The 27,481-nt window shown below is 39.3% G+C and overlaps 1 protein-coding gene across 7 annotated transcripts in view; it reads right to left on the minus strand.

The window, feature by feature from the left end:
• Positions 1–27,481, minus strand: part of LOC124262711 (serine/arginine repetitive matrix protein 2-like) — a 116,068-nt gene that overhangs the window by 61,846 nt on the left and 26,741 nt on the right. For 5 of the 7 annotated variants that reach the window (XM_046697238.1, XM_046697240.1, XM_046697239.1 and 2 more), the window contains exon 2: positions 5,366–7,088. In XM_046697238.1, the coding sequence (XP_046553194.1) occupies positions 5,366–7,034 (1,669 nt within the window). In that variant the 5' untranslated portion in view covers positions 7,035–7,088. Of the gene's footprint in view, positions 1–5,365; positions 7,089–19,225; positions 19,817–27,481 lie in introns of those variants that run through there. The other 2 variants (XM_046697237.1, XM_046697244.1) reach the window with 2 other exon arrangements.

Genomic DNA, 27,481 nt, shown 5'->3' on the forward strand with positions numbered 1-27,481 from the left:
TTCAGACTAGTGGTTAATACAATACGTGTAGTTTGGTGCTAAATGCGCAGGTCACAATCACTACTTCTGTCTGTTCAGTGGTACCCTTTTCACATACATTTCTCAACTGATAAACTCTTTAGGAAGTACTTACATGTACATTCCATTTCAATTTGAATGATGCCCAACAAATATATTTACAAAGCGATTATAAATAATGACAATAAAGACTGTGAAATGATCAATCTGAAGTTGTGCCATTCTAAAAAAACAACAAGCTGAGTCTCTTCAAAGCCCAGGTTGATGATTATTTGCACAATTTGGGCATTGTACCTACATATCTTTCTCATATTACAGAAGTTGGCATTCATATAATTCCCCATTAAGAGTCCTCAATGCTATTCAAAGACCTTTACCTAAACATAGATAACTACTGACTGAGAGGGTGGCTGGCTGTGTAGCTTGAGTGAGTGAGTGAATACTGCTTAACGTCACATCGGCAATGTTGCAGCTAATCAAGGTGTGTAGAAAGAAAATAGCATAACGGTCAAAGACTTCTCTTGTCACTCTCAAGTTTGAATCACAAAATTCTATTTGCTACAACGTGTGAAGCCCATTTAATGTGTTACCTGCCATCATATTACTGTCATATTGCCAGAATATTGCTATAAGCAACACACAACAATACTCACTCACCTACTCACACACTCTGACTTAAATAAATATGAATATGGTCGATGCACAATTTTTAAGAGCCATGAGCATGCTTACGAGAGTGGATTTGTGCGCACTATAAATAGGCACTATTATTATTATTATGTCAAACATTTCCCAACACCTTTACTAATACCAATGATTTGAAGCCAACAGATGTCACCATTATAGAAGTTCTCCATATATACTTAACAAGTGCAACAAAAGTGTACTGAAAAGCATTCGAAGAATAGTACACTAAGGGAGATAACTCTGTCTGGCTTACAGTATCAGGCCTTTCTGATGACATTCTTTGAAACACTGAGCTGTTTACGTCTACAGCCACATCACCCAATATTTCCTTCTGCTTGATAATTTTTTTGCATCATAATCAAAAGCATATTATGAATTTTGAATTTTATCCAAAAGTAAACCAAAATGAATGAGTTAGTATCAGGCATATGTAAACAAACACGCTCCAAAGCATATAATCAGATGGCATGGTTCCAAGGTATGCAAGTTTCCACAAATACATAGTTCCAGACATAAACAGATCACTTCTTTTTTCCTAACTGCCATTTAGCCACTCTACAAATTGTAAGCAATATGATTAACATAATTAAGCCAGGACTTGCAAAGAGACTAAAAAATTCCAAGTAATTAACCTTCATAAGCCATGGTTTATGAATGAGCAGTTCAAGTAGCACAATAACAGTAAATGTAAAACAGATCACACCATACAAATATATGCTTTATTCCTGCAGTAAAGCAAAAAAAACTTAATGTGAACAGACAATGTATTCTTCAAACAACCACAGACATATAGAATACGCTCCATCATTTGCTCACAAGTTTATTGTCTTTCAGATCACAGTATTTATATTTACGCTGAACATGGTGAATGGAACTTTTGTGTGTAAACAAAGCTATCCCAAGAAAGGACACAGAGATTTCCATACATATTTTGGCATCTTTTGTGTTTGGCAGTCTCAAGAAAACACCAAATGAACTTTTCTGTAATGTTCAAATTGCAAAGGCAGACATCGCCTCTCCATAACATTAGGTAGAGAGGTAGGAAGCCCAGTATGAGCAAAACATACACCTCCCAAAAGTGCACGTGGGTCAAACAGTACACAGGACAAAACATCAACATCTCATCATCATAAGACACATGTTATTAAACTTATCAACAAGATATTTGCAGCTAATTGGGTCCTACTAAAATGGAAATCGGGAGTCTGGTCATCAGAAAGCTCTGTACCATTGTGTAGTAAAGCTTTGGCCAAAGAATTCAGTTTATTAGCAGGCTGCAAAAGTGCAACACCTCAAATATTGTGACGATTATATCTCAACCTGAGGTGTAAATTACATAATCTTCATAAATCCTCTTGAAATATTTATTCCAAAATGATAAACTTAAAGTAAATGTAACCAACGAACAATTTCTGAACTGTTCCTGAATGGACTGAGAAAATGAAGGCCAAAAAGTCTGAAGATTCGTTTTTCTCCTTTTCTGAATATGCAACATATTTTAAGAAAACAAAACTATGAATTCCAATCAAGGAAAGTGTAGTTTAACAACACATGCAGTAACAGGAGTCTAAATATATAATACTAGGGAGTGTACACAAATATTTACTGAAGTCTACACACACAGCATTGGGAAGCCTACGGTACTGGAAAGTCTATACATATAGTACCAGGAAGTGTACACATATAATACTAGGAAGCTTTCACATACCATACTGGGAAGTCTACATGTATAGTACCAGAAAGTCTAATCATACAGTACTGGGAAGCCTTCACGTATAGTACCAGAAAGTCTAATCATACAGTACTAGGAAGACTTCATGTATAGTACCAGATAGTCTAAACATACAGTACTGGGAATCCGTCATGTATAGAACCAGAAAGTCTAAACATACAGTACTGGGAAGTCATCATGTATAGTACCACAAAGTCTAATCATACTGTACTGGGAAGCCTACATGTATAGTACCACAAAGTCTAATCATACTGTACTGGGAAGCCTACATGTATAGTACCAGAAAGTCTAAACATACAGTACTGGGAATCCGTCATGTATAGAACCAGAAAGTCTAAACATACAGTACTGGGAAGCCATCATGTATAGTACCACAAAGTCTAATCATACTGTACTGGGAAGCCTACATGTATAGTACCACAAAGTCTAATCATACTGTACTGGGAAGCCTACATGTATAGTACCACAAAGTCTAAACATACAGTACTGGGAATCCGTCATGTATAGAACCAGAAAGTCTAAACATACAGTACTGGGAAGCCATCATTTATAGAACCACAAAGTCTAATCATACTGTACTGGGAAGCCTACATGTATAGTACCACAAAGTCTAATCATACTGTACTGGGAAGTCTACACGTATAGTACCAGATAGTCTAAACATACAGTACTGGGAATCCGTCATGTATAGAACCAGAAAGTCTAAACATACAGTACTGGGAAGCCATCATGTATAGTACCAGAAAGTGTACTCATACAGTACTAGGAAGCCTTCATGTGTAGAATCAGAAAGTCTAAACAGTACTGGGAAGTCTACATGTACAGCATCAGAAAGTCTAAACATACAGTACTAGGAAGACTTCATGTATAGTACCAGAAAGTCTAATCATACAGTACTGGGAAGCCTACATGTATAGAACCAGAAAGCCTACACATACAGTACCAGGAAGTCTAGACATACCGTACAGGGAAGCCTTCATGTATAGTACCAGGACGTTTAATCATACAGTACTGGGAAGCTTACATGTACAGTACCAGGAAGTCTAATCATACAGTACTGGGAAGCCTACACATACAGTACTGGGAAGCCTACACATACAGTACTGGGAAGCCTTCATGTATAGTATCAGAAGGTCTAATCATACAGTAGTGGGAAGCCTACACATACAGTACTGGGAAGCCTACACATACAGTACTGGGAAGGCTACACATACAGTACTGGGAAGCCTTCATGTATAGTATCAGAAAGTCTAATCATACAGTACTGGGAAGCCTTCATGTATAGTATCAGAAAGTCTAATCATACAGTACTGGGAAGCCTTCATGTATAGTATCAGAAAGTCTAATCATACAGTACTGGGAAGCCTTCATGTATAGTATCAGAAAGTCTAATCATACAGTACTGGGAAGCCTTCATGTACAGTACCAGAATGTCTAAACATGCAGTACTGGGAAGACTTCACGTACAGTACCAGGAAGCACAACAAATATTTTGTCTTTTCTAGGCCAGAGGTGTACTGCATTGCTAGCTGAAGCATGGTTTAAACATCAGACCCAAATTCTTCGTTTCTTTCCAGTATTTTTGTGGCTAAGTTGGATTGGTTCCAGTAAGAGAGAAAACAACATCTATTTCTGTCACCTCAAGGAGAAACCTTGGACCATAATTACCCAGTGAGGTGCTCACAAAAACAAACCACAGGTTTTGACTTATTTACACAACAGTACACAACCACTTGTGGCTTATCATTTACTCACATTTTTAATGAAACAGGTTCTCTTTGATAGCAGTATTTTGGTACTGAAAGACTATCACAGACACTTATAGATTAAACACATCTGCATAACAACAGCTCAGAAAGACATTATGAAGTGGAGATGAGTGAAGAAAGCTGAAAAACAGTATCTTATCTGCATCCACGCGGATAGTCAGCGGAAAATAAACAACATGCTGCAAGAAGTACTAAGATAACTTCCCTTGATATATTCCTGGCAGTTCAGAGTGCCATTTACGTTCTGTAGTCACATCAGGTTATGTGTAACAATCTGTGGTACTTCATTCAGTACCACCAGTGCCATAGACAATGCACTGTGCTCTTGGACTTGTCTGTCCCTATTCAGAACTACAATAATTCAACATGTTCTGAGGAAATGATTAATGTTTCAGCATGTTCTGAGTAACTTATTAATGTTTCAGCATGTTCTGAGGAAATTTTTAATGTTTCAGCATGTTCTGAGGAAATTATTTATGTTTCAGCATGTTCTGAGGAAATTATTTATGTTTCAGCATGTTCTGAGGAAATTATTTATGTTTCAGCATGTTCACGGAAAATCACTCTGGCAGTTTTACAGAGTCAACCGTTAAAACACCTACTAGTCAATGATAAAGTTTTGCTGTAGTATAATGCTAAGTGTGGAGATTCAGCTTCACAAAATAACGGATGTCTAACCTCCGTGACTACAACTATGTATAAGGATAAAGAACTTGAGTCACTTACATTTCTTTGCTGCATAAGATGTTCACAAATCTCTTCAACCAATGAACTTCAACAGTCATATCACTACGAATTCTAAACTGAATGTTGAGACTGATATTGTGGTCAAATCAGACAATAATACCCGTAAAGTTTCTTTGCTAATAAGAAGAATTTGTGTCCAGTGATGGCCAGTGAAAATTGAACAGCGAAAGATTGTGTTATTGATTACTGGTACTGGTCCACATCAGAATGAAAGAATAATTTGTCTCACTTAACAACCCATGAAGAAGTCACGTTTCATAGAAACAATAAGAATACCCACCTGTCAACCAACACCTAAAACTACAGGCCAGGTACTGAAAAGACAGACATGGTCCTGGAACTGATCTCTATAAGGCCAACCTAACATACATTCGTGACATAAACATCAATAGGTACAATAGCAGCAACCTACCTGTGAGATTGACATCAAGGGAACACTCCCCAATGGATTCATCCCCTGATATGCTGCTGATGACTGACGTCTGCAATGCCTTGACTGCCCTTGGCGGCATGACATCTAGCGACTTGGGTGGGTTGGGCTTGCCCCTGTCCTGTTCTGGCTGATATGTTGTGTCCGAGATATGTCCACTGTCCACAGTGATGCTAGAACTGTTGTAACCAGACTCATTGGCTGAATCTTGCAACGGGCGAACTGCAAGAGGTTTTCCTCCTCCAGGGCTCACCTCATTTGGTCTGTTGGGTGACTGCTTCTCTTTGAACTTTGAATATACATCTCTCTCTGACAAAGAGTTGCGCTCAATGGATTTCATCAATCTGTTGGTTGACTGAGGGAGCTGTTGCTGCTTCGGGGTGACAGGCCCTCTTGTGTCTGGATTTGCATCTGGTAAGTCATGACCTTCTTTGGATTTGGGTGAAATGTGGCCAGAATCTCCACGGGTTTTTGACCTTGATTTTGATCTACCAATCAGCTTCATGAATGACCTCCTGACTTTGCTCCTAGAGAAGCGGTCACTTTCGTGACCATCTGACGCCCCATCACTTACTGTCAGACTCTGTGCACTCCCACTAGCTGAGCTGGACTTTCCCGACCTGTCTTTGCTGTTCTTTCTTCCAAGTCTTGGTGAAATCTTCCTGAAGAAGTTGCTAATACTGGTGCTGACACTTTTTTTCATGGGGGAGAGCTGCCCATTTTCAAGGTTCTGTGTTGGTAGAGTATTAGACCTCTCTTTCCTCACACCTTTGTCTTCGGGAGACTTACCATCAATGATCTCCTCCCCGATTTGTTTCAGTTCATCTGACGGTTCCTCCTGTACCGCTATCCTGTAGCTTATGGTCCGGTCATAGTTGTATTCCCTCGTGATAATCCTTCTCTTGTCAGTGTCTCCTGTTCTACTCACTGAACCATCTGGACTGTTCTCTTTGTTCCCAATATCAACTGATACTGGACTCTGCGGTGATACCTGTATGCTGTCATTTGACACAGGAGACATGGGAGACACTGGGGACATGTTTACTGAATTTTGTTTGTCTTTGAGAATCCCATGAGAAGGGCGACTTGATTTGTCAAGTGTGTTATGTGGAGACCAATCCATCTTGTATATCTGTTGAGAGATGTCCCGCAGCTGGGAAGAATAATCTATCCCAGAATCAGCGGATCGTATTGAAGTGTTTAGTTTATTTGGATGCGAATTGATTGTCAAACTTTGTGGACTTGATTCAAACTCATGACTAGAAAGCTCTGTGAACATACTATCCTCTGTATCTGAGTGGCGCACAGTGACTCTTGTGTCATATGTCACTCGCTTTGGACTCTTGGACCTACTTCTGGCTCCTTTGGGCCTTCTTCCAGACCTCAGACTAGATGATGGACTTAAGGATCTGCTTCGTCCTACCTTCTTCTCAACAGAATGGGTGGCACTGAAACTTGTCCTGTATGGCTGTGGAATCCTATAATCTATATCAAAGTCAGTCACTTGCAACTCATTAAGTTGTAATTCATGAATTGAGGACCTACTGGCACAGCGTGCTGGACTCCGTCGCCGGGTGACTCTGTCTCTCAAAGTTCCTGCAGCTTCTCTTCTACCACTATCTAACACAGACACAGGGCCACTTGTTGCCATTACTGTTTGGTCAGTAGACTCTCTCCAACACACATCCTACCAGGGATGTCCTGTCTGAAACAAAGAATACAAGTTAGACAAACATTCACGATCTATGCCATCATGACAATAAACCTACCATGGGGGCAAAAGCAACCCGGAAGATCATACCCAGTACTAAGCCATCCTTGTACTGTCAGCATTCCCAGGACCCCCCTGAAATGAAGAGTTCCTGTTTATTCCCAGGATAATTGTCTCAGGGTCTGCAACCATGAGCCCTAACTCTTCTTCGGCTATATGTTCTGTCATGCTGCTAAATTCTTAAATACTTTTATATATTACAGAGCACTGGGTCTGTTTGAAGGAATGCCAACAGACCTGTTAAACCAAAATGTTTATGGCACAGTCAGATTCCAGGGTTACCAAGAATATTTAACCTGTGGATCAACTGCACTGTCATACTGTCTATAACATAACTTGATAGTGTGAGAGCTGGGTCCCTCATGTCCAAACAGGCTGAGAAGCTGGCACTACTCTGAGACAAAACCAAAAGCCAGATCAATAGTTCAAGTATTCATAGAACTAGTGGAAATTACTTGTGTCAGGATTTCATGTATACATCAATAAATGGACATTTGACTGAAATGAGTTACTATTGCAGCCCCATGAGACATTTTATGATTTTGGCTATATGAAATATACTGATAAATGAATGAAAAAAAAATCAGCTTCAGGGCAGTTTGGCTTAATTATTCATGCTATGTGTGATATGTGTCAGATCAAATCACTCTCTTCATCATTTGGCAATCATGTCCGCCTGAACACTTTTCATGCCACAAATAAAATCAATAAAGTCTATGAGCCTAACAAACTGATCAGGATCAATGATTGCTTTCCATGACAGACAAATCAATATCACATGAAGCAAAACAAATGATGAGTTGGGTCATGAACTGAATATCAGGAACTAATTCACATGATGTTTGTATCCTCTTGACAATTGTGAGCAGCTTATTTAACAAGCGCAGGATAATCACATCGTCCTTGGGGAATACCCTGCTCAAACTTTAATATAAAATACAAGAAATGTTAGACTTATATACAAGAAAAATACTACTCCACAGTTTAATGATGTAGTAATCAATCATATTTCCTTGAGTTTCGTGCTAATTGACAATCAGACCTTAATGAAGACAAATCTGTCCAAGTCGCCAGTGTTATCCTTGCTTGTGATAGCCTTGAACATGATAAACCACTTCTGACAGAACATCAGCATTCTGTCATTTGACTCATTGCCCTAAATTCCAGTAATATCCTTCTCTTAACGAAATCATTCAAAACCAAAGCAGTTTCCCTCACCAATTTATCCTGTAACTGTTTTAACAAATTATATACATATCAAAAAGCATTTTGAATTAAAACTGCCAAATAATCTAAACTATTTTTTACAATCCTGGGTCTCGATCCACAAAGCGTTTGTAGCACTACGACATTCATAAGCCTATGATAAACTATAGAGTTACGACATTCATAAGCCTATGATAAACTATAGAGTTACGACATGTCGTAACATTACAAACGCTTTGTGGATTGGGGCCCAGTTTTCTCGATGTGTACCATGAGTACAGTCATCATTTTATGTTATCCTGACCACATCTGGTGAAGGAACAGACCACTGCATTTTGCATTCCCAAAATAAGGCACACATGGTGGCTCTTCTTTGTGTCCACTGCTGTGATTGGAGAGCAATGCTGCTATAAGAGCCATTAAATCTACCTCAGTTATATCTACGCTATGACTGCAACCAAACACAGAGAGGCCCAAAATACTTTAAATTGTTTTTGGACAAAAACTTTCACTTTCACTGTCACCTATCTGACCTTGCGCGTGTATATTTCAAATAATCTACCAGTTTTTAAACTCAACTTTCCCCCTACTTAAGGAACTTACTGGTAAACTACAGCTTCTTCTCCATACTGTCTGGCAATGAAATAGGTACTGAACAGAAAACAGTGTTGGATGACCTCTTTCAAGAACAGACAAAAAATCAATACAAAAGGGTCAAGCACTGACATTTCTGACACATATGGGGTCAAGACATGGAAACATTCAAGAAAATCAATGAGGACCAAGCAAGGGACAAATAATGTGACTCTCCTCCTATGTACAGCAGTGAAAAATGACTGAGTGAACATGCTGCTCAGACAAGAAACCAAACACGAGTAACAAATACTCCTACAAACAAGCCTAACATAAATAACTGGAAGAATCAAACTGACTGAAAATCAAAGTGGCGAGAACAGTTAATCAAAGTCAGGGCTTGAGGTCAATATGGTAAACAATGGCAGCTGAGGGGTGTTCTGTTGCTGGCATGGCTTCCTTTCACCTGAGAAAACTAACAACATGATGGTAAGCAGGCTTGTCACAAAACACCTCTGACATGTCCAAGTCTAATAAATCAGGAGCTTCAAAAGATTATAGGGTATCCTTACTCTGTAATGGTGATATATTTACTGAAAAGAATCACATGGTTTATATCAGAAATTGCAAGAATGATCATCTTTCACATCAGTTTCTCTTCATGATGAAAATGAGCTGACTTGATCTGGAGCATACCGAACACATTTGCACAGATCATCATCTTCCACAACAGCAGCTTGACAGTGTAATCAATGTCATCTTGAACATCAATGTCACTTACAATGCTGCATCACTGTATGGTCCCAAATATTCATAGAACTGTCACACAGCACCACATCAAGGTATTGATGTGCTTTGTCTGTTTAAGCTGCACTGAGCTCTATTCCAGCTATATGATGGCAGACTGTCAATAATTTAATCTGGCCCAGACAATCTAGTGAATGACATAATGAGCAACAACCCATGCCATACTCTGCATTGAAGTGCCATCCAGCAAGTCACTGATCTTGACAAAGCAATCCGTTAAGTCACAACTCATGATCAGCTTTAGTAGCTGAGGACCAATTCTGACCCAGAAAGCCCCACAGGTTTCAGTTATTGTGAGATAACTGTAAAATAACTTGCACTAGTAAGTATATTAGCACTGATATCGCCATCACAATTGCAATCAATACCACTGTCACAATCATCATTGACATCACCATCACAATGATCACCAATGTGTCATCAATATCACCTTCCCAATCAACAATGATACCCACTGACTAAACAGTCCAGCCCCAGCCACACAACTGATCACCCACTGACTAAACAGTCCAGCCCCAGCCACACAACTGTAAGGCTCTCCAACCTACCTTGAAAAACTGTAACATCCAGCTACAAACAGCTCCATGCAGTCAAATGCCATGTCACTCATACAAACTGGGATAACCATCACCATTACAAACTGTCATCATCAAGCAGTGCAAGTCTCACCCTGTTCCCTGACAAGTCCTCAGTAATACATGCCACAATGAAACCCTGGGCAGGTGGGTCAAAAGAGGTATTTTTACTCATTTTATCTTTCCCATTAAAGACAATTTCTGTCAGTGTTTACACAAGCTGATAGCTACATTATTTTATATCGACCAGCATTCTAGGTCAAAGGAACATGGTGCTATTACACGTCCATCATAATCACACAGAAAGGCATCTGAATCACTCTTCTTACTGGAAAAATTAAAAAATGTCTTTGAACTGTATCATATCAATTTTGCCAAGGAATTCTAAGAAACGTCTATCTAAACATATCTGAGACACAAATGCAGGAAAATACCAAACATCCTACTCACGCACATCCCACCTGTCACCTCCCAGTACCTGGTTATTACTGCATAGCCATCATGAAGAAAACAGTTCACACAGTCATAAGAAAAGCTTCCATTACAAGAACTACTCATTTCCCATCTTTGGTATGGAAGGGAATAACAGGAAATGATTTGAGGAATGGAGTATGTTGAAAAGTAAAGGAGCAGTAGTATTCAGAAAATGGCATCTGTCTATATACACCTGGGACAACAAGCACTGAGCATCTAGTCAGTATATTCCCTGGTGGTGGTTGTTTGTCCTGGGCGATGGCCAAGGGGTCGGCATGGTCTTTGTTGTTGCCATCAGAGTATCGTTTTGTTAGCACATGTGAGTGAAGCAAGTCAATTACAGAGCTAAGCTGAAGCTAGCACTTTAGCTAATCCTATTTAGAAGACAGTTTGAAGATGGTACATCTGGGTTTTTTCAAGTTGGCAGGTATTCAACTGCTTTTCTGTCTCTGGCAACATCAAGTGTTTACAAAATCTCTGATCTCCACACAAGCATGTTAACCTCCCTGTTCTGGAGACTTTTTAACCCTAGCAGTGTTGTGTGTGTAAAACACAATGACAAATGCTTCCCCTCAAACAACAAACCTACTCAGCAACAAAACAAACCAATCGCACAAAATGTGATTTATTTCTTGAGCACACATGGTGGTCAAGGCAAAGCCAGCCATCTACACCATTGATGGAGCAGTATTCAGACAGCAGTCTGGAGCAGACAAGCCAGTCATTGACAGTGTATGATACAGAATCAGCGACATCACTGAAGCACAATAACTCAACACAAGTCATTTGCAACCAGAAAACAGCCATGGGGCTTGGCCGAAAGTATTTTCGGTTTATAGAAGCAAATATGAAAACATAATTGCTTTGTTGGCCAGTCAGATGACATGGAATAACATGTAAAAAATAAACTATTACATGTTATAGATTTCTGACCAATACCTTTTCCATTGCACAAGACAGAAGTCTAAAGTAGCTTCCCTGCTCTACAGTAAACTGACAAAGTTGAACCAGGGCAAGGCAATTATAACCAACCACAAGTGTAGTGAGTCGGAACAGTCACACTTGCAGCTGTAACAATGGACATATATTGCTTCAGTCAGCATATATATTATTTATCATATGACAATGCTTCTCTTTCCACTGAAGTAAACTCAACACATGGGTATAAATAATTCATCAGTATTTGTTCACAGAATATTTTTTACAAAGAAAATTATATGTCATATTGTTTTTTAAAGAACAGGGTACGGCTCACTTTAGTGGTAGACACCAACTGTTGTCCTTAACACAAAACAAAACAGTGGATGCCTTATTAAGTAATCTTTAGGCTATACGACTAGTGTCAGTTGGGCTGACAGAGCTAGAACTTCTTGGTTCTGTGGGTACAATGTGTGTAGCCCATTTCTGGTGTCCCCCGCTGTGATATTGCTGGAATATTGCTAAAAGCAGCGTTAAACTAAACTCACTCACTCACTCTTGGTTCTGACTAAGACATATTACTGCATGAGCAGATTTAACATGACTGTGAAAAGTATTTCAATCGTACCAGAGAATGTCAGTTTAATGAGGGAGGAAAGGCCTTGGTGATTCAGATCTTAAACATGCAAGACTTTGGTGAAACTCACAGATGTGGTGTTGCCAAACCAAGAAACATATTCAGTGAAAGTCAAGAACTTGAACCCATGATCACAGGTCTCTGGCCCATGTAAAGGATGAGCTACAGACTGGAGTGCCACCTGTGCCCCTTAAAAAACATCCATCTCACTCACACTAGAGGTTGTAGTGTGGAAAATGGCAGGTATTTTCAGCCCCAAACAGTTTGCACACACACAGGATTTACATCAAACATAACTGTCAGACAACAGACACGTCATTTCTACTTGTAGGAGCTGGAATATTATTCATTTATCAACACGCTGCATAAACAGTGGCCATGAATGCTACCGCAGCCATTTTTGAACATCAATATTCCACATTAAACACAAAAACATTTGTACAGCATCACATTCTTTATTGTATTTAATGAAAAACAGCAGAGAGATGACATCCTTCCTTCCAGATTCTGTCCATAAAGTTCCAGCATTGTTTGATTTCTTAATTTTTCCATTCTCAATAAATTCAAAATTGCACTATCAAAATTTCAAAATGTCATTTAAGTGACATCGGAAAATGTATTTCTCAGTTCAATGTTGCCATTCTTTGTATTACCAAAACCAGCATTTTGGCAAATCTATGAAACCGTTTTAGGACAAACATTTTCTTTCACAATCAAAATTATCAAACTTAAAATGCCCCCCACCCCCCCAAGTCAAAATGGAGATGAAGTGACCCTCAGGCCCACAGGCTTATATTATGATCAAACAAACGGTCCCCACGATTCCTGTGCAATAACTAAAATTAGCTGCTTGTGCCAATAAGGTCCACTATAACAATGAAGAGACCAGCAGCTCAGACAACTTAGCAAACAGGTGATGAAGGATGGCACCAAACTGTGAAAAATCATAGCTGCTTGAATTGCTGGAGAAGATAAACTAAGCCAGGGAGTGTTATTACACTTCATCATACTGATAATCATCCTGTATTTGTTAGCTGTACATATTTACTACAACAATCCATACATGAACACTGTTACAGTTCAAGGAAATATTGACTGCAGTATTTCTTGATTTCTCTGGTAAAATAACATAGTTGGTCATCAAACTGACTGACTGAGTTTAGTTTTACGCCGCTTTTAGCATTATTCCAGCAATATCACGGCGGGGGACACCAGAAATGGGCTTCACACATTGTGCCCATGTGGGGAATCAAACCCGGGTCTTTGGCGTGACGAGCCAACGCTTTAACCACTAGACTACCCCACCGCCCCACTTCCATCAAAAGACCATGACTGAAAGTGTCATTACCTAGTGGACTAACACCTGAAGGAGAGGGAACTCAGTACATTATATTCCTTGGCTAGTGACAGTGAACAAAATATCATTTTCACCCTTTCAGAATATTGCTTGTCATGGACTATCGCTCTAGTTGCCTTGCCAAATTCTGGTATTCCTGGTTGAAGTAATATCTCTGCTACAAAGAAAAAATGTAAATATTTTGCCAATTTTTCCTGACATAAAGAATTGTTCTTCATGTGTGACATCTGTAAGTGAAGGGGTGGCCTTACCATGTACAAGGGCTGCGCAATATAACCGTTTTACCGGTATATACCGGTTCAGACATGAAAACGATACGTATTGCGATACGTTGATCGAAAACCGGTATTTTGACATGCATTTGGAAAACTTGGTAACACTCGAAAATCTTCGGATGTTTCCGTTTTTTTACCGGAAGCCATGCGTGTGTTGTAAACTGGTGACTCCCAACAACGAACAATTTATTGTGGTGCCAATTACTAGGGCAAAGGCATCGGTAAGGCAGCATTTCGGGTTGAAAAAGTTCACGGTAGATGGAACTATTGGTAAGAGTAACGCTGTATGTAGAATATGCAATGGTAAAGTAGTTTTTATTTAAGCTTAATCAGGCATAGTGATTTTGTTGTGTTTTTGCTTTATAAATCAAGCATTAACGTCCTGCAATATATTGCGATACATATCGGAATACATGCTTTCGCATCGCAATATATCACAATATGAAAATTCTTTGCAATACCCACCCATACCATGTACAATCTACAAACTCCTCTCTGAGCATTTCTCCCCTCCCAGTTCACATGTCAGGAAGGAATGATTTTACACCAATTTTCAGCAATAGTCCAGGCATATCACATCAGTGGACAGGCAAACAGTTTTTGCAAATTGTACCAATGTGAGGCATCAAACCCAGGCCTTTGGCTTGATAAGCAAATACTCTCACAACTATGCCACCAGCCCCACAGCCTATAAACATGCAGGGACAGAATAATAGAATACTACGCCCGATTCACTGAGCATAAATTGTACAATGAAGGATGATGCAGGAATACTGTTTTTGTTTCAAATTATATTACTAAACTATATTGTCAAGTCAGCCATTTCACAGGTCGCATGAGTCAAGCTTTAGACATCTGAAAGTGTACCCTTTGAACTTTGTGATTATTCATCCTTGAAGTCCTAAATGTATACAGTAATTTCCCATTCGACATTGAAATTGCTATAATCAAAAGCTGTACTCAAACACTCATACTGAACCAAACCCAAGAAGTGACCCATTTTTTAAACCACCACACAGTAATATCACTGATTACTGAAGAACTAAAGCAAAAATATCCAAGTAATATTTTATGATTACAGCCCAGAAGTGTAGTGATAAAGCAGGGTTGAAAGACCAAGTAAATTCTCTCATCTTATAACCAACCATCAGAATCAATAAGAGTATATCCAACAGCTGCAATTTATCAAGAAAATACATTTCCCAAATCTACAGATTTATACTGCAAAATTCGATATTTTGCCAGGAGTGATTTAGATGTGGTGTAGCTACAGTTCCTTATTGATACAGAGGCTAGAAATCAATACCTTCGTAAGGGTGTAGTCGTCTATGTATATATATCCCACTCAAACACTTCCAGCATTCAATATTCATCTGTCACAACATTCAAGATATGTACAACGCAAACACTCCACTCCAAATCCTGTGTACAAAACTGTCTTAATAAATACATTTGTTGACATGTTACTGATCATTTCTGTTTAACCAATGACAGCAATCATGAATATGTAGGTAAACATGGAATAACATGTTGTGATCTGAGTGAGGTAGATAGGTATTATGCTGCACTGAATGTTATTTCAGTTACATCAATACAGCAGCTTAATGTAGGAAGGAAAGGTCACAAATAGGGCAAGTCTGATGTGGTACCATCTTGGTGGAACCCACATGTTGATAAACCGAAGATCATAATCATTGCCAAATTTTAAACTCATAATCAGCAGTTCCTGGCAGGACCAGGGGAAACAACTCTCCCACGTGAGTGAGTGAGTGAGTTTAGTTTTTACGCCACACTCACAGGCCTACCAAAGAAAACTTTCCCACTGTGCAGAAAAACGCAGAAAAGCCCACATTAATCATGGAAATAGCAACATAAACATAATACCTTGCTACTGAAACAGTGAAAACGGCAACTTTAAATCGCTAACACTGCATCATAAAACGAGGAGCCCGCAACTTCGATTTTGCGCATGCGCACATGGAAGAGGAAGTCTCGACTGCATGTTGACATTTTCCAGCTTGGACAAAAGTTACATTCCTTTTTAAGTATTTCTGTTGTGTAATTTGGCATATATCATCATGATACTTGTGTGCACACTTGTTTAGTTTACTTTCCATTCGTATGAAACAATTGACAGCAATTATTTCGATATATTTAATACTTTTTTTACGCGAGGCGGTTCACGGTTGCTCGGAAATTGGAAAGAAGCCCGGATCATAATGCGCATGCGCAGTAGAGGTCAAAGTTCGCTGATAACTATGAAAACTATGAAAATGTTGCAGTTTCATAGTTTTTCGTTGCAGTTTTTACTGTTTCAGTAGCGAGGTAATGTGTTTATGTTGCTATTTCCACGATTAATGTGGGCTTTTCTATGTTTTTCTGCACAGTGGGAAAGTTTTCTTTGGTAGGCCTGATTCAGCAATATTCCAGCAATATGGAGGCTGTTTGTAAATAATTGAGTCTGGACCAGACAATCCAGTGATCAACAGCATGTGCACCGATTGTCTGAGAAATGTATGAGACACAATCTTTGATATCAAAGTCAGTCCTGAGAAAAAGTTACATGATATTAACCAGTACGTACTGCACCGATCTTTAACATTTAAGTCACTGGACCTCACTGTGACGTTCCATTAATAGTTTAACTAATAAGTATGGTCATTTTGAGCACTATCAGTATAGGTATTTTCCAACACTGTAATTTTTACATTAATCCTTCATGAATACAAGAGTTGGCGATAATAAACAAAACGAAATAAACATACAAATTTAATTCTCCATTGCTTGTAATTCATACTGTTGTTGATGCAAGCAAACTGTTGATTGTGATCACTGACTCATGTGTCAAGAGAAAGTGTCGTGCTCAGGCAAGCAGCATATCATGCATTGTTGTTTGTACACTTGGAAATGTGCTTCAGTGTGTTATGATGGTAGTTAAACATCAAAACATCACAGATGTTTGAGATTCTATACTTGAAAACATACACAAAACACAAGTAAGATTTCTTTTCAAAATGGAAGATAATTCCTTTTCAGGAATGTGACAAACTCCAAATACAACCCCTTTTTAAAAGTTTTACTGTTTATCAAAAGCTCTTCTTAAACAACATAAAGCCATTTAAACACTCGACACAGCAGGACACTGTTTTCCTTCAGCAGACAACCCTACTTTAATGCATAACCACAGGCTGTGCAAAACCTGCAAGGATTATCAAACCATACTCAGTGGTGTGAAAACAGAAATATCCCTGCTTATCTTCACCGTCTACATTCATATTCACACCTCTTCCTGTAACCACTGATATAACATAGGAAGCAAGGAAAGGTGAACACAAAAACATTCATACAAACTGCCATGACTGATGGAGCCCAAACACACAGGATATCATATATACCATAAACATCATTACTTACATTTCCTCCCTGTGCATCAGAGGGCATGGTTACAAGACGGAACTGCAGGAATCTGTTTCGCCCTTGCTGCCTCAAAATGCCCATAACCTTTTTCAGCACAGCCCTTCCTTATGTCTCATTACAAACTACCACTGCCTTCTAATGGGTGGAGTCAGTTTCGAAAGTCATACATTCCAATTCCTCCATTTGTTTTCACAGGTCCTGAGATCAATTATAAACGTTTTAGGGATAACAATTGTTAGAATTGTTGTAACTATTTCGAAGCCTGAACCCCTGCTACAGTATCTAAGTATTAAACCAGTACAATGTCATGATAATGACAAAGATTTGGCATTAAAGAAACACATCCTTTACCCAATACTGAGAAGTGAGGCGACAACACAGTGCAACTGCACTGGTAATTTGGGGAGAAAATCAGTTTAAACACAATTTCAACTAAGAAATAGTTTAATCAGTTATTCAAATTTAGAACACATCCTTTATATCCTGAGGAATCTTTCATATCCTGATACATACATTCTATCCTTAGTTTATAAACAAACAAGTTTACTCACAATGACAAAAACATGTTGACATTTCCTCAGTATGCTGAATGCACTGGATCGAAGCACCTGTCTAACTGCCTTCCTATGGGGTTTCATGCAAATTCTATAAAATTTCTGAAATATTTGTCGAAGGAAACCCAATAAAGGGAACCAACATCCTGCGTGGAGTTTCATTTAAAAATATATAAACAAAAACATGCAGCTTTTTTCATCAAGAGAAGATTGTCATACCAGAACTCACTGACTGCACTTACGAGATCTCTGATACATTTAAAGTATACCAGAACATACTTCATCACATTTAACCAAATCCACCCACCCCACCCCAATGACTGGATATTTACATTCTGTTTTACTTTGACAACTTGCATCAGCTGTAAATATCAGAAGCTGGGTGGGGGGAGATGAACCCGGATATAAGACAACTAAATGCCTGATGCTGAAGTCAGAACACACATGTGCCTCATAAACTCAGAACATAATGTATTTCCAAATTACACTGCCAGTGCAACTATATATATATGTCCCTTTCAAATGTGGAGATCAGATGTTGAATACAAAATGTCACAGCATTAATAGTTCAAATCTACAAGGTTACGCTAGAACACAGTGAGTGAGTGAGTTGGGTTTTATGCCGCTTGTAGCAATATTCCAGCAATATCGCGGCAGGGGACACCATAAATGGGCTTCACACATTGTGCCCATTTGGGGATTCGAACCCGGGTCGTCAGCATGTCGAGCCGATGCTTTAACCATTAGGCTACCCCACCGCCCCTGCAAAATATACAGAAGCCCTTAGGATGGTAAAGAGGATGGTAAAGGTAACAGTAAAGTGACAAACAGTTTCAAGAATGCACCCAGAATGTTCAGTTATATTGACAAGTGTTAAAACAGTAATACCCATTTCATCAAATCTAACATTATTCCTTAAAATCAGCAAATGGATTTTAAACTCAAGATAACTGAAAGATTTAATTTCATAAGCAGATGTAACATTTGATCTGGTAAAGTCATTACAGCAGTTTGAAAGGTCAAGGGTGAAATCTCTCGGCTTATCTCTGTGATTGTCTCTCCCTCGGCTCTCCCGCTTAAAGATTCAAGTCTGAAACCGGTACACTTAGCGGGAAGAAACAGAACTTCAAAGCATAAACAAAGATTCAGATCAATGCAAATACTAACACAGGCTCATCATAATCCCTGGTAGCCTAAATTGTTGACTTGCGATCATCAAGTCATTCATAGCTTGAGACACCCCAGAGGGCCATTAAAACAGTAATACACCATACTCACTTTACTAAGAAATCCCTCGATGTGACTGGCCAGTAATCCTTCACTGTCTGTGATCATAGCTCATTGTGCAGTCAAATAGTCTCACAAAGATAAATGCCTTTAGTTCCTATATTACTGCCTGCCTTCTCTGTGTAATTGAAGGATATAGGACAGTTCCCCAACTGGTGTCAGAAGTGGGATGCACATCGCCTCATGAATGGTGGCAGCGTAGTAGTAGTCACTTACAGACACAGATACAGGACTACGGTGTGTGGATGATGGGAGGAAGCTACTACCCAACCAAACGCACGGGGAGGGGGGCATTCTGACAGAAGCTTCCTGCGTGGATGTGCTGCTTTACTCCTCTGGTAGTCGGCAGATTCTGTTTCTCTGTGTCACTCAAGGCAGTGCATACCTCAGGAATAATTCACAGCACAGTGTAAGCCCCGCCAGAAGAACTATAGTCTGTTTCCTAAACCAATTATTGGGGAGCATCCTTCCACTGTCCCAGCAACCACATTAGTGCATCCGCAGCGCTGTTCTATCCACTCATTTATTTCAAATTTCTAAAAATAATCCACAGCAATGAATGTCAAAGCAAACCACCTGCATCATGTATCCTTTCTACAAAAGTCCATACATTTTCACAAAGTAAAGTTCCAGCACAATCCGACCAGGCATAATAACGTCTGTCATGGATTTATATTCAAAATAACTGTCCCTATCCTTTTCACTGGTGAGGTCAGCTGTGTTACGTGTGATACAGCGATGTGGAGAGGGCTTTCAAAACTGTCTTTTCACACTCACACCTGCATGAAATCACCAGCAAAATACTGTCCAGTGAAGTGGAAATAAGTTACTTCAGATCGCTACCAGTGAGCTAACCTGGCTCCAGACCAACTGACTTGCTCATCTCTGTCCCAATAACTGTCCAAACACACAGCATGTGACCAGCTCACTCCAGCCTTGTACATCACTGCGTGTGTGGACATCCAAATACATACCTGTCTCCCGATGGGTTCAAACAAAACAATCAGGTGGTGTGCAAGTGTATTTGCATAATACCACAGAGCACCATCCATCTACCATGTAATTTCACACAAATAGACAAAAATTGCATTCCAAACGGAACAATCACATGTGATAAATTAACCGTGAGTTTCCATGGCTTCATGTTGTGGTGGTAAACACCCCAAATAGGTTAAATGTCAGAGAAAGGGAATGTGAAGGCCATTTCATCATGTATAGTTTTATTTATACATCCTCCTCCTTTAGCCTCTGAGTGAGTGTGTGAGTGAGTTTAGTTTTACGCCGCTTTCAGCAATATTCCGGCAATATCACGGAGGGACACCAAAATGGGCTTCACACAATGTGCCCATGTGGGGAATCGAACCCAGGTCTTCAGCGTGTCGAGCAAACGCCTTAACCACTAGGCTTCCCCACCGCCCCCTATAGCCTCTGAACCTACAGGTACTCGATCTGAGGCAAATGTTGAAAGTAGGTAATGAGTGAATGAGTATTGTTTTATGCCGCTTTTAGCAATATTCCAGCAATATCAAGGCGGGGACCCCAGAAATGGGCTTCGCACATTATACCCATGTGGGGAATCGAACCCGGGTCTTCATGTGACGAGTGGATTCTTTAACCACTAGCCTACCCCACTGCCCCGAAAGTAGGAAATGACAAAGACATGCAGCATTCATTTGACATTAAACACATGAGCAATAACAATTCACCCATGGGTGTATCCTTTACCAGATGCATTACTCTTCACATGGAATACCTTCCAAATATTTCAGTTTGACATTCCAATACGTTATGGGTCTCTGTTGTGAAATGATAAAATCCAACACCAATTTACCCATTAGCCTATTCTCAGAATGATCAGTTATCGGGTGAAAAGATTCAATATAGGTCCCTTTACCATCTGATGATATACAACACAATCCTAACTCTCAAATTGATAATTGCCAGTGCATATATATCTGTAATGAAAGTATCAGACTTCTGAAAGTATGAGACAATGATATGCCCTGCAAATAGTCTCATCCAATCTAATGAGACTGGGCTACTGTGTGCAGGATAATTACATCAAAGCGGGCAGACACACAACTGGGATCGAAGTCTCAGTAACAGAGCTTGTTGAGAACATTGTATATATGGTATATTGCATGCTTGAGTCATAACTGTGTACTCCAACCGATGTCAACATGCCAGCTGTTGTAAATGCTGCCAGTTAATGTAGGTTTACCGCACAGATTGTATCTAGTGTTGCACATATCAATACAGAAATATTTTCAAATTTTCGTCTAATATCACCAGTCAAAGGTAAGAGGCAACTAACGGGATCGGGGGGTCAGACTCGCTATGACTTGGCTGATACATGTCATTGTATCATAAATGTGTAGATCGATGTTCAAGCTGTTGATCACTGGATTGTCTGGTCAAGACTCAATTATTTACAGACCGCCACCATATGCTGGGATATTGCTGAGTGCGGCATTACACAACAACCAAGCAAACCTCAACCTCATCCACATATTAACCAGGTTCTTCATTGTAATTCTAGACACCATGCCATCCTACTTCCCTAGACTATTACATTTTCATTCTTCTAGAACCATCAATTCCATCCCGAGACCATCTATCTTGGTTCACCTATTACAGTTTCACTCTTCTGGACACCTTGCCATCAGTTCCATCTGAACACCATCCATCCTCCATCACTTATTACATTTTCACTCTTCTGGACACCCTGCCATCACTTTCCTCTTAACACCATCAATACTCCCTCACTTATTACATTCTCACAAATCTAGAAACTCTGCCAGTTTTCCTTCCCACTCTCATCCATCTTCCGTCCCACATTCGCCTGTCTTCCCTCACCTCCATCTTCAGGATCATCATGAAGAACCTCACCAAGAAGACTCTCTCTCTCATTTCCTCATTCATATCATCTTGCTTACTCCCCTAGACTAGTCCCTGAATATATATAATTTTGACTGTAACAAATAGACCCATTCAAATTGAAAAGGAGCCCTGGGGTGACCAGAGCCTGGGGAAATAGACTTGCTTATTTAGAGGTTTAGCATTGCAGGGAAGGCAAGGCTATAGGGAAAATGATATGGTTCAGGGACTGTGAGACAGACTATCCCCAACACAGCCTCCAGTCTTCACACAAGTGTCTACCTACCCACTCTTACCCTCTTTCATCCTAGGACCGCCTCCGTGGTGAAGTGGTTAGAGCGTCCGCCCGGAGAGCGGAAGGTCGCGGGTTCGATCCCCGACCGCGTCATACCAAAAGACGTTAAAATATGGTACTTGTTGGTCCATGCCTGGCGCTCGGTATTAATGGGTACAACAAGGACTGGTCGGCTCAGAGTCAGTATAATGTGTCTGAGTCGGGTATTCATGCTTCACTGTGGCATGGTATCTCAGTGAGCTAGCACTATAAAACCAGCTTCAGTCTGGGCTAGTACAAGCAGCCGCACCTACACATACACACGCATGCACGTCGTCATATGAGCGAAATATTCTCAAGCACGACGTTAAACCCAATTTCACCTCACCTCATCTCTTTCATCCTAGCATGCTTGTTAGATATTACTTACATAGGCACAAGTTCAGGAAGAAAGACATTTTCAAATAATTCTTTTCTGTTTCTCAAGTGCTACTACAGAATATGATCATGATAGTTACCATAACTTTAAACAAACTTACACAACCACAAAAGTTTAGGATCATGAAAACCAAGCAAACAAGTTCATAAAAATATCTGCTAATTTCTGCATGTTCCCTAATGTTTTATTTAGTATAGATGTTTGGCGTTGATATTAAGACGACCCATCCTGACTTCAGAAGAAAGCTCGCTGTGAGATTAAAGAGGAAGGCTAAGTTATCATTTCCTCATCATAAAACTGACAGCAGAGGTAAGAAAGTTAACATGATCTACCACACCACACTGGCCTTGGCTACACATTTTAAACATGGTTAGCAAATCAGTGTGACCTTATTATTTTGCAATTGCCATCTTATCCCTACTATTGGAATCTGTCTTAGATCATGCTTATCATTGCTTCCATGATAAAATTTTCAAACATCCATAAATATCTTCATCAAGCCTGAAGATGGTGATAAGACCTTTTCAGTGTAGATATACCACGTCAGCATCACAATTTAAACTATTCAGATATCCAGGTTCTCATATGAAAACAAGACAGTAAGTTTGTGTTGTGGTTTTATCTTTCAGATTTTCAAACAAGAACATACTGCTTATTAGAATGGGTTTTTGGTTACTTAAAACAAATTATGCTAAATGTGTGTTTACTTCTTTCATTGGTGAGCTCATTGTTGGTTATGCTGCTAACAAAAGGAAAGGCAAATTTAGAAACCAATCCTATATGCAGTTTTGCAAACTAGGAATATAGCGCTTTGATCAAATGTGAAGAACACAAAATCTCAGAACTGTGCATCAGTGACAAAAGTATGTCGGCTGCAATTTCAATTTGTACTATATGTTTCAGTAGAATTGTTCAGGTGGAAACTGACATGCCTTTGCATGTGTTTGTGATTGGTCTGAGTCTGAGGGCAAGGTACAATCGCCTTTATGCAAACATGGTTGCATCACGATTTGACAGGAATTCATAAACACATGCTCATAAGGCCAAACCAATTATATTTCTTGTTTTACGGATCTGCTTGTCGTATTTTTTCAAAAATAAGAAAAAAAATATAAATTAATTTTCCCCGCTCAAAAAATAAAAATCCTAATGTTTTTGTGGGCCAAAAATGTAAACTTACAAGAAAATGGCACTAGATTGTTTTTTGCCCCATATACACTTCATAAATTGCCAAAAGTAAAATACTTCAAGTATTTAGAAGGAATATTACTTTGACTGGTGATTTTATTTATATTTTTTTTCCCTCCTGCCTTTAGGTTTTCTGAGGACAAAAATCTGTAAACCAAGAAATAAAATTGGTCTGGCCTAAAGTCAGGAATGTGCAGACCATATTGGGAACACTAACTGTAAACCAGTGCACTGTGCAAATCAAGAAAATCAAACCAAGAAAAGCATCACCAGACAACACACTCCCCAATATGTCATGCTCTGAGTCCCCAAGAGATGCTCTCATTTTACTATACATATCACATCATTTCCCAAATGACTGTTTGTATATCCTCATACCACATAATAAACACATCACTTATCCCACATATACCCCTGTGAGAACTCAATACACCTCATGTGCAGGACATATGTAAACATACATAACCCACAGTCAAACAACATGGCAAGTACCACTTGATAGTAGCAATCTAGAGGTATCCTTGTACCAAATGCCAGCAGTACTTGAAGCAGCCCATCAAGACCATCACCTTAGGACATATGGCAGCTAGGTGTGAATGCAGCAGAAGCACCTCCACAATGGTGCTCCAGGAAGAATAGACATGTCTTTTACTAAACAGCCTGCATCTCTCATCACTTGGGAGATTGGATCTTATCTAGGTTAGCATGGCTGTAGGCCATCACACATGCACTTGGAGAGGCCTTTGGTGCTAGGAGGGCTGACTCATTGGGCGGTAGTAAAGACGAGGAAGGATGAAAAAACTATTAAACTTGCTCGTCTTAAATAGTATGCCAACTGGGACCCTTCAGAACTAGTTATGGACTTGGCTCACTGACCAGAATATCTCTTATGGCATGTCAATGAAATTTTCTTGTGTTCAATGAGGAATTCCATCATAACGAGCATCATGATTTATTATGTACGGTAGGTATCTCATCTTACTCTTCTCTTGACAGTCAGTTGATAACTGATTTAAATTTTCGTACAAATCCATGTATCAGCACCTTTTTAAAGCATGGTGTTACCATCTTTTTACTTGTTCAAAATTAGGTATAAAATGAACTTATCCTTGTCAGAAAGTAAAGATTTGAGGGTCCCTACATTAAAATACAATGGAAGAAAGCCTCCAGGATCTCAGGATGAACACCATGTTAAACACCACTCTTTGCCATTGTTTCATAACACCGAAAATCACAGTTTCACAATGCACTCTTCAAGCCTATGACTGAAGTATTCTTTTGAGAAGGATAAATCATTTGAATTTTGCTTAAGTTAGGAAAGAGCAGACATACCTTCTATTACAGTCGAAAAGTTGAAACTGCTACCAAATGTATTGCCAAATGCAGTTATTCCTCGGAGGCATACAACAAATGGTTAGGAGCAAGAGCAAGGAGGTACCTCAAGCAAGGCTTCTTTAGGTGTCTCTGCCCACAACAACACTCTCCTCTGGAAGTTGATCTGCCGATCCATGTGGATACCCACAAGTACACATATATGTGAGCATGGTCCCACTGACTCATACATAGGCTGGCTACTCAACACACCAGTTTAATGTGTAACATTACTACTGTCAGTGACATACAATGCTTGCATCAAACAGATGGGGTTCTGAATAGAATCAAAACATGGGAACAGTATTATATCACCGAGCTTATTACCAGTATCCTCACCCGTATACATTCCAAAAAGGATAATTGAACACAAAACTTTTTGGTTATTACACTTGGCAGGGATGTGAACCACCACTAGTCTGAGTCAGTTTGTATAAACTTAAAGGTATGCCGAGGACTAGTAGAAGAATGTCAGGTGTTTAATGGAGTCCTCCTCATTATCAGGAATGAAGTCTTTATGCTTGAAATGATATAAGTATCTATACTGAAACATCACAATTGTACAATAAAGAAGTAAATCATCCATAAAGACTCCCATTACTTACAACTTCCAGAATGCCTCTCAAACAGCTCCTCATTATCACTTTCAGTCAAGTAAAAGTTTCAGATAAGGTTGCATCCATGTTTGGTAAGATGTTAATTATATGTACAGTGTTCACGAATAGCGTCTGACCCTCTGACAAATCCGGCAGATTTGCCAACGGTCTGATAGAAGTCTACAACCCACCGGCCCCAGTGTGTGACTGTATGTTTCACAATGACTTTGACTGAAGTTGTTATATGTGGCATGTAACTCTTGTTTCCTGTTTATAAATCTTATGTTTGTTAATAATTTCAATGCCAATTATAGGAAATGTAAAATCTGAAATGTGTCTTTAATTTTATTCTATGGGTCCTTTGAATTTTCAATGGGTGAGACAGACATCTGAAACTTACAGGACCCAATGTCCTGTTACTTTGAAACACCATTAGTGAACACTGTATGTAGTTTAGGTGTAGTTTATAGATTATTGTCACTGTTTCTACATGGAAAATTTGGCAATAAATATCTTGTATCTTGTATCTATGCTACACACCTTTTTCAATTTCATATGTGAAGCCTGTGTCAGGATTATTGAAAACTATACGTATTCTTTGGCTATTCATAAGAAATATATCTTAGTTACAATGCAAGGTGACCTGCAACCCTTTGAACCAACCAGTATATTTAATCCACTGACAATAATGTGTCCATGAATCTGATAAATGTCACAGAGTGTAGACTTTGAAGAAATTGAATAAGAAAGTTCATAGCCGCCTTGCCAATAAAACTGAGCACTGCTGTAGGAGGAAAGCGCAATTGCATTTGTCTTTATCCAATTATCTACCAATTCTCTTCCTGCAGTTGTTGACAGGGTTATCTTGATATATAGCGTTTCCATTTCATGGTGTTACAGTTTTCAGTTTCTACTCATTCCCGGAATTCAAAACATCTGCCTAATGTCAGCAAATGTGTAACTTCCATTATTTCTAATCATGTTAGTAAGAGCCATAACTTTCACAAACCTTTACACATAACATTCCAGTGTACATTCCTGGGAAATTGAGTTTTTCCGCAGTTATGAATCTTACAGTGAGTGAGTGAGTAAGGTTTTATGCTGTTTTTAGCAATATTCCAGCAATATCACAGCAGGGCGATACCAGAAATGGGCTTCACACATTGTATCCATGTGGGGAATCGAACCAAGGTCTTCAGCGTGACAACACTTTAACCATTACGTTATCCCACTGCCCAATAGTGACAGACAGTGATAGCTTTTCTTCAAAGTCGGGGTAAATTCTAACACACAACCCAGCCAGGCCATAGTGAAGATTCCCCCTGGACGGCAATGTATTATACAATACTGGCTTTCACAGGAGACATCAAAAGATATCTCCTGTGGATATTACTTTCTTGATCAACCGGTGATCAGTTGACCTGGGCAATGGGTTGAGTGAAGTTCAGATGATCAAATCAGACAAAGTTTAAGTACTAAAAATATCAGGCCATAACACTTGT

This window comes from Haliotis rubra, unplaced genomic scaffold (genome assembly GCF_003918875.1).
Source record: "Haliotis rubra isolate DU_JTF1 unplaced genomic scaffold, ASM391887v1 Scf85, whole genome shotgun sequence".
NCBI lineage: Eukaryota > Metazoa > Mollusca > Gastropoda > Lepetellida > Haliotidae > Haliotis > Haliotis rubra.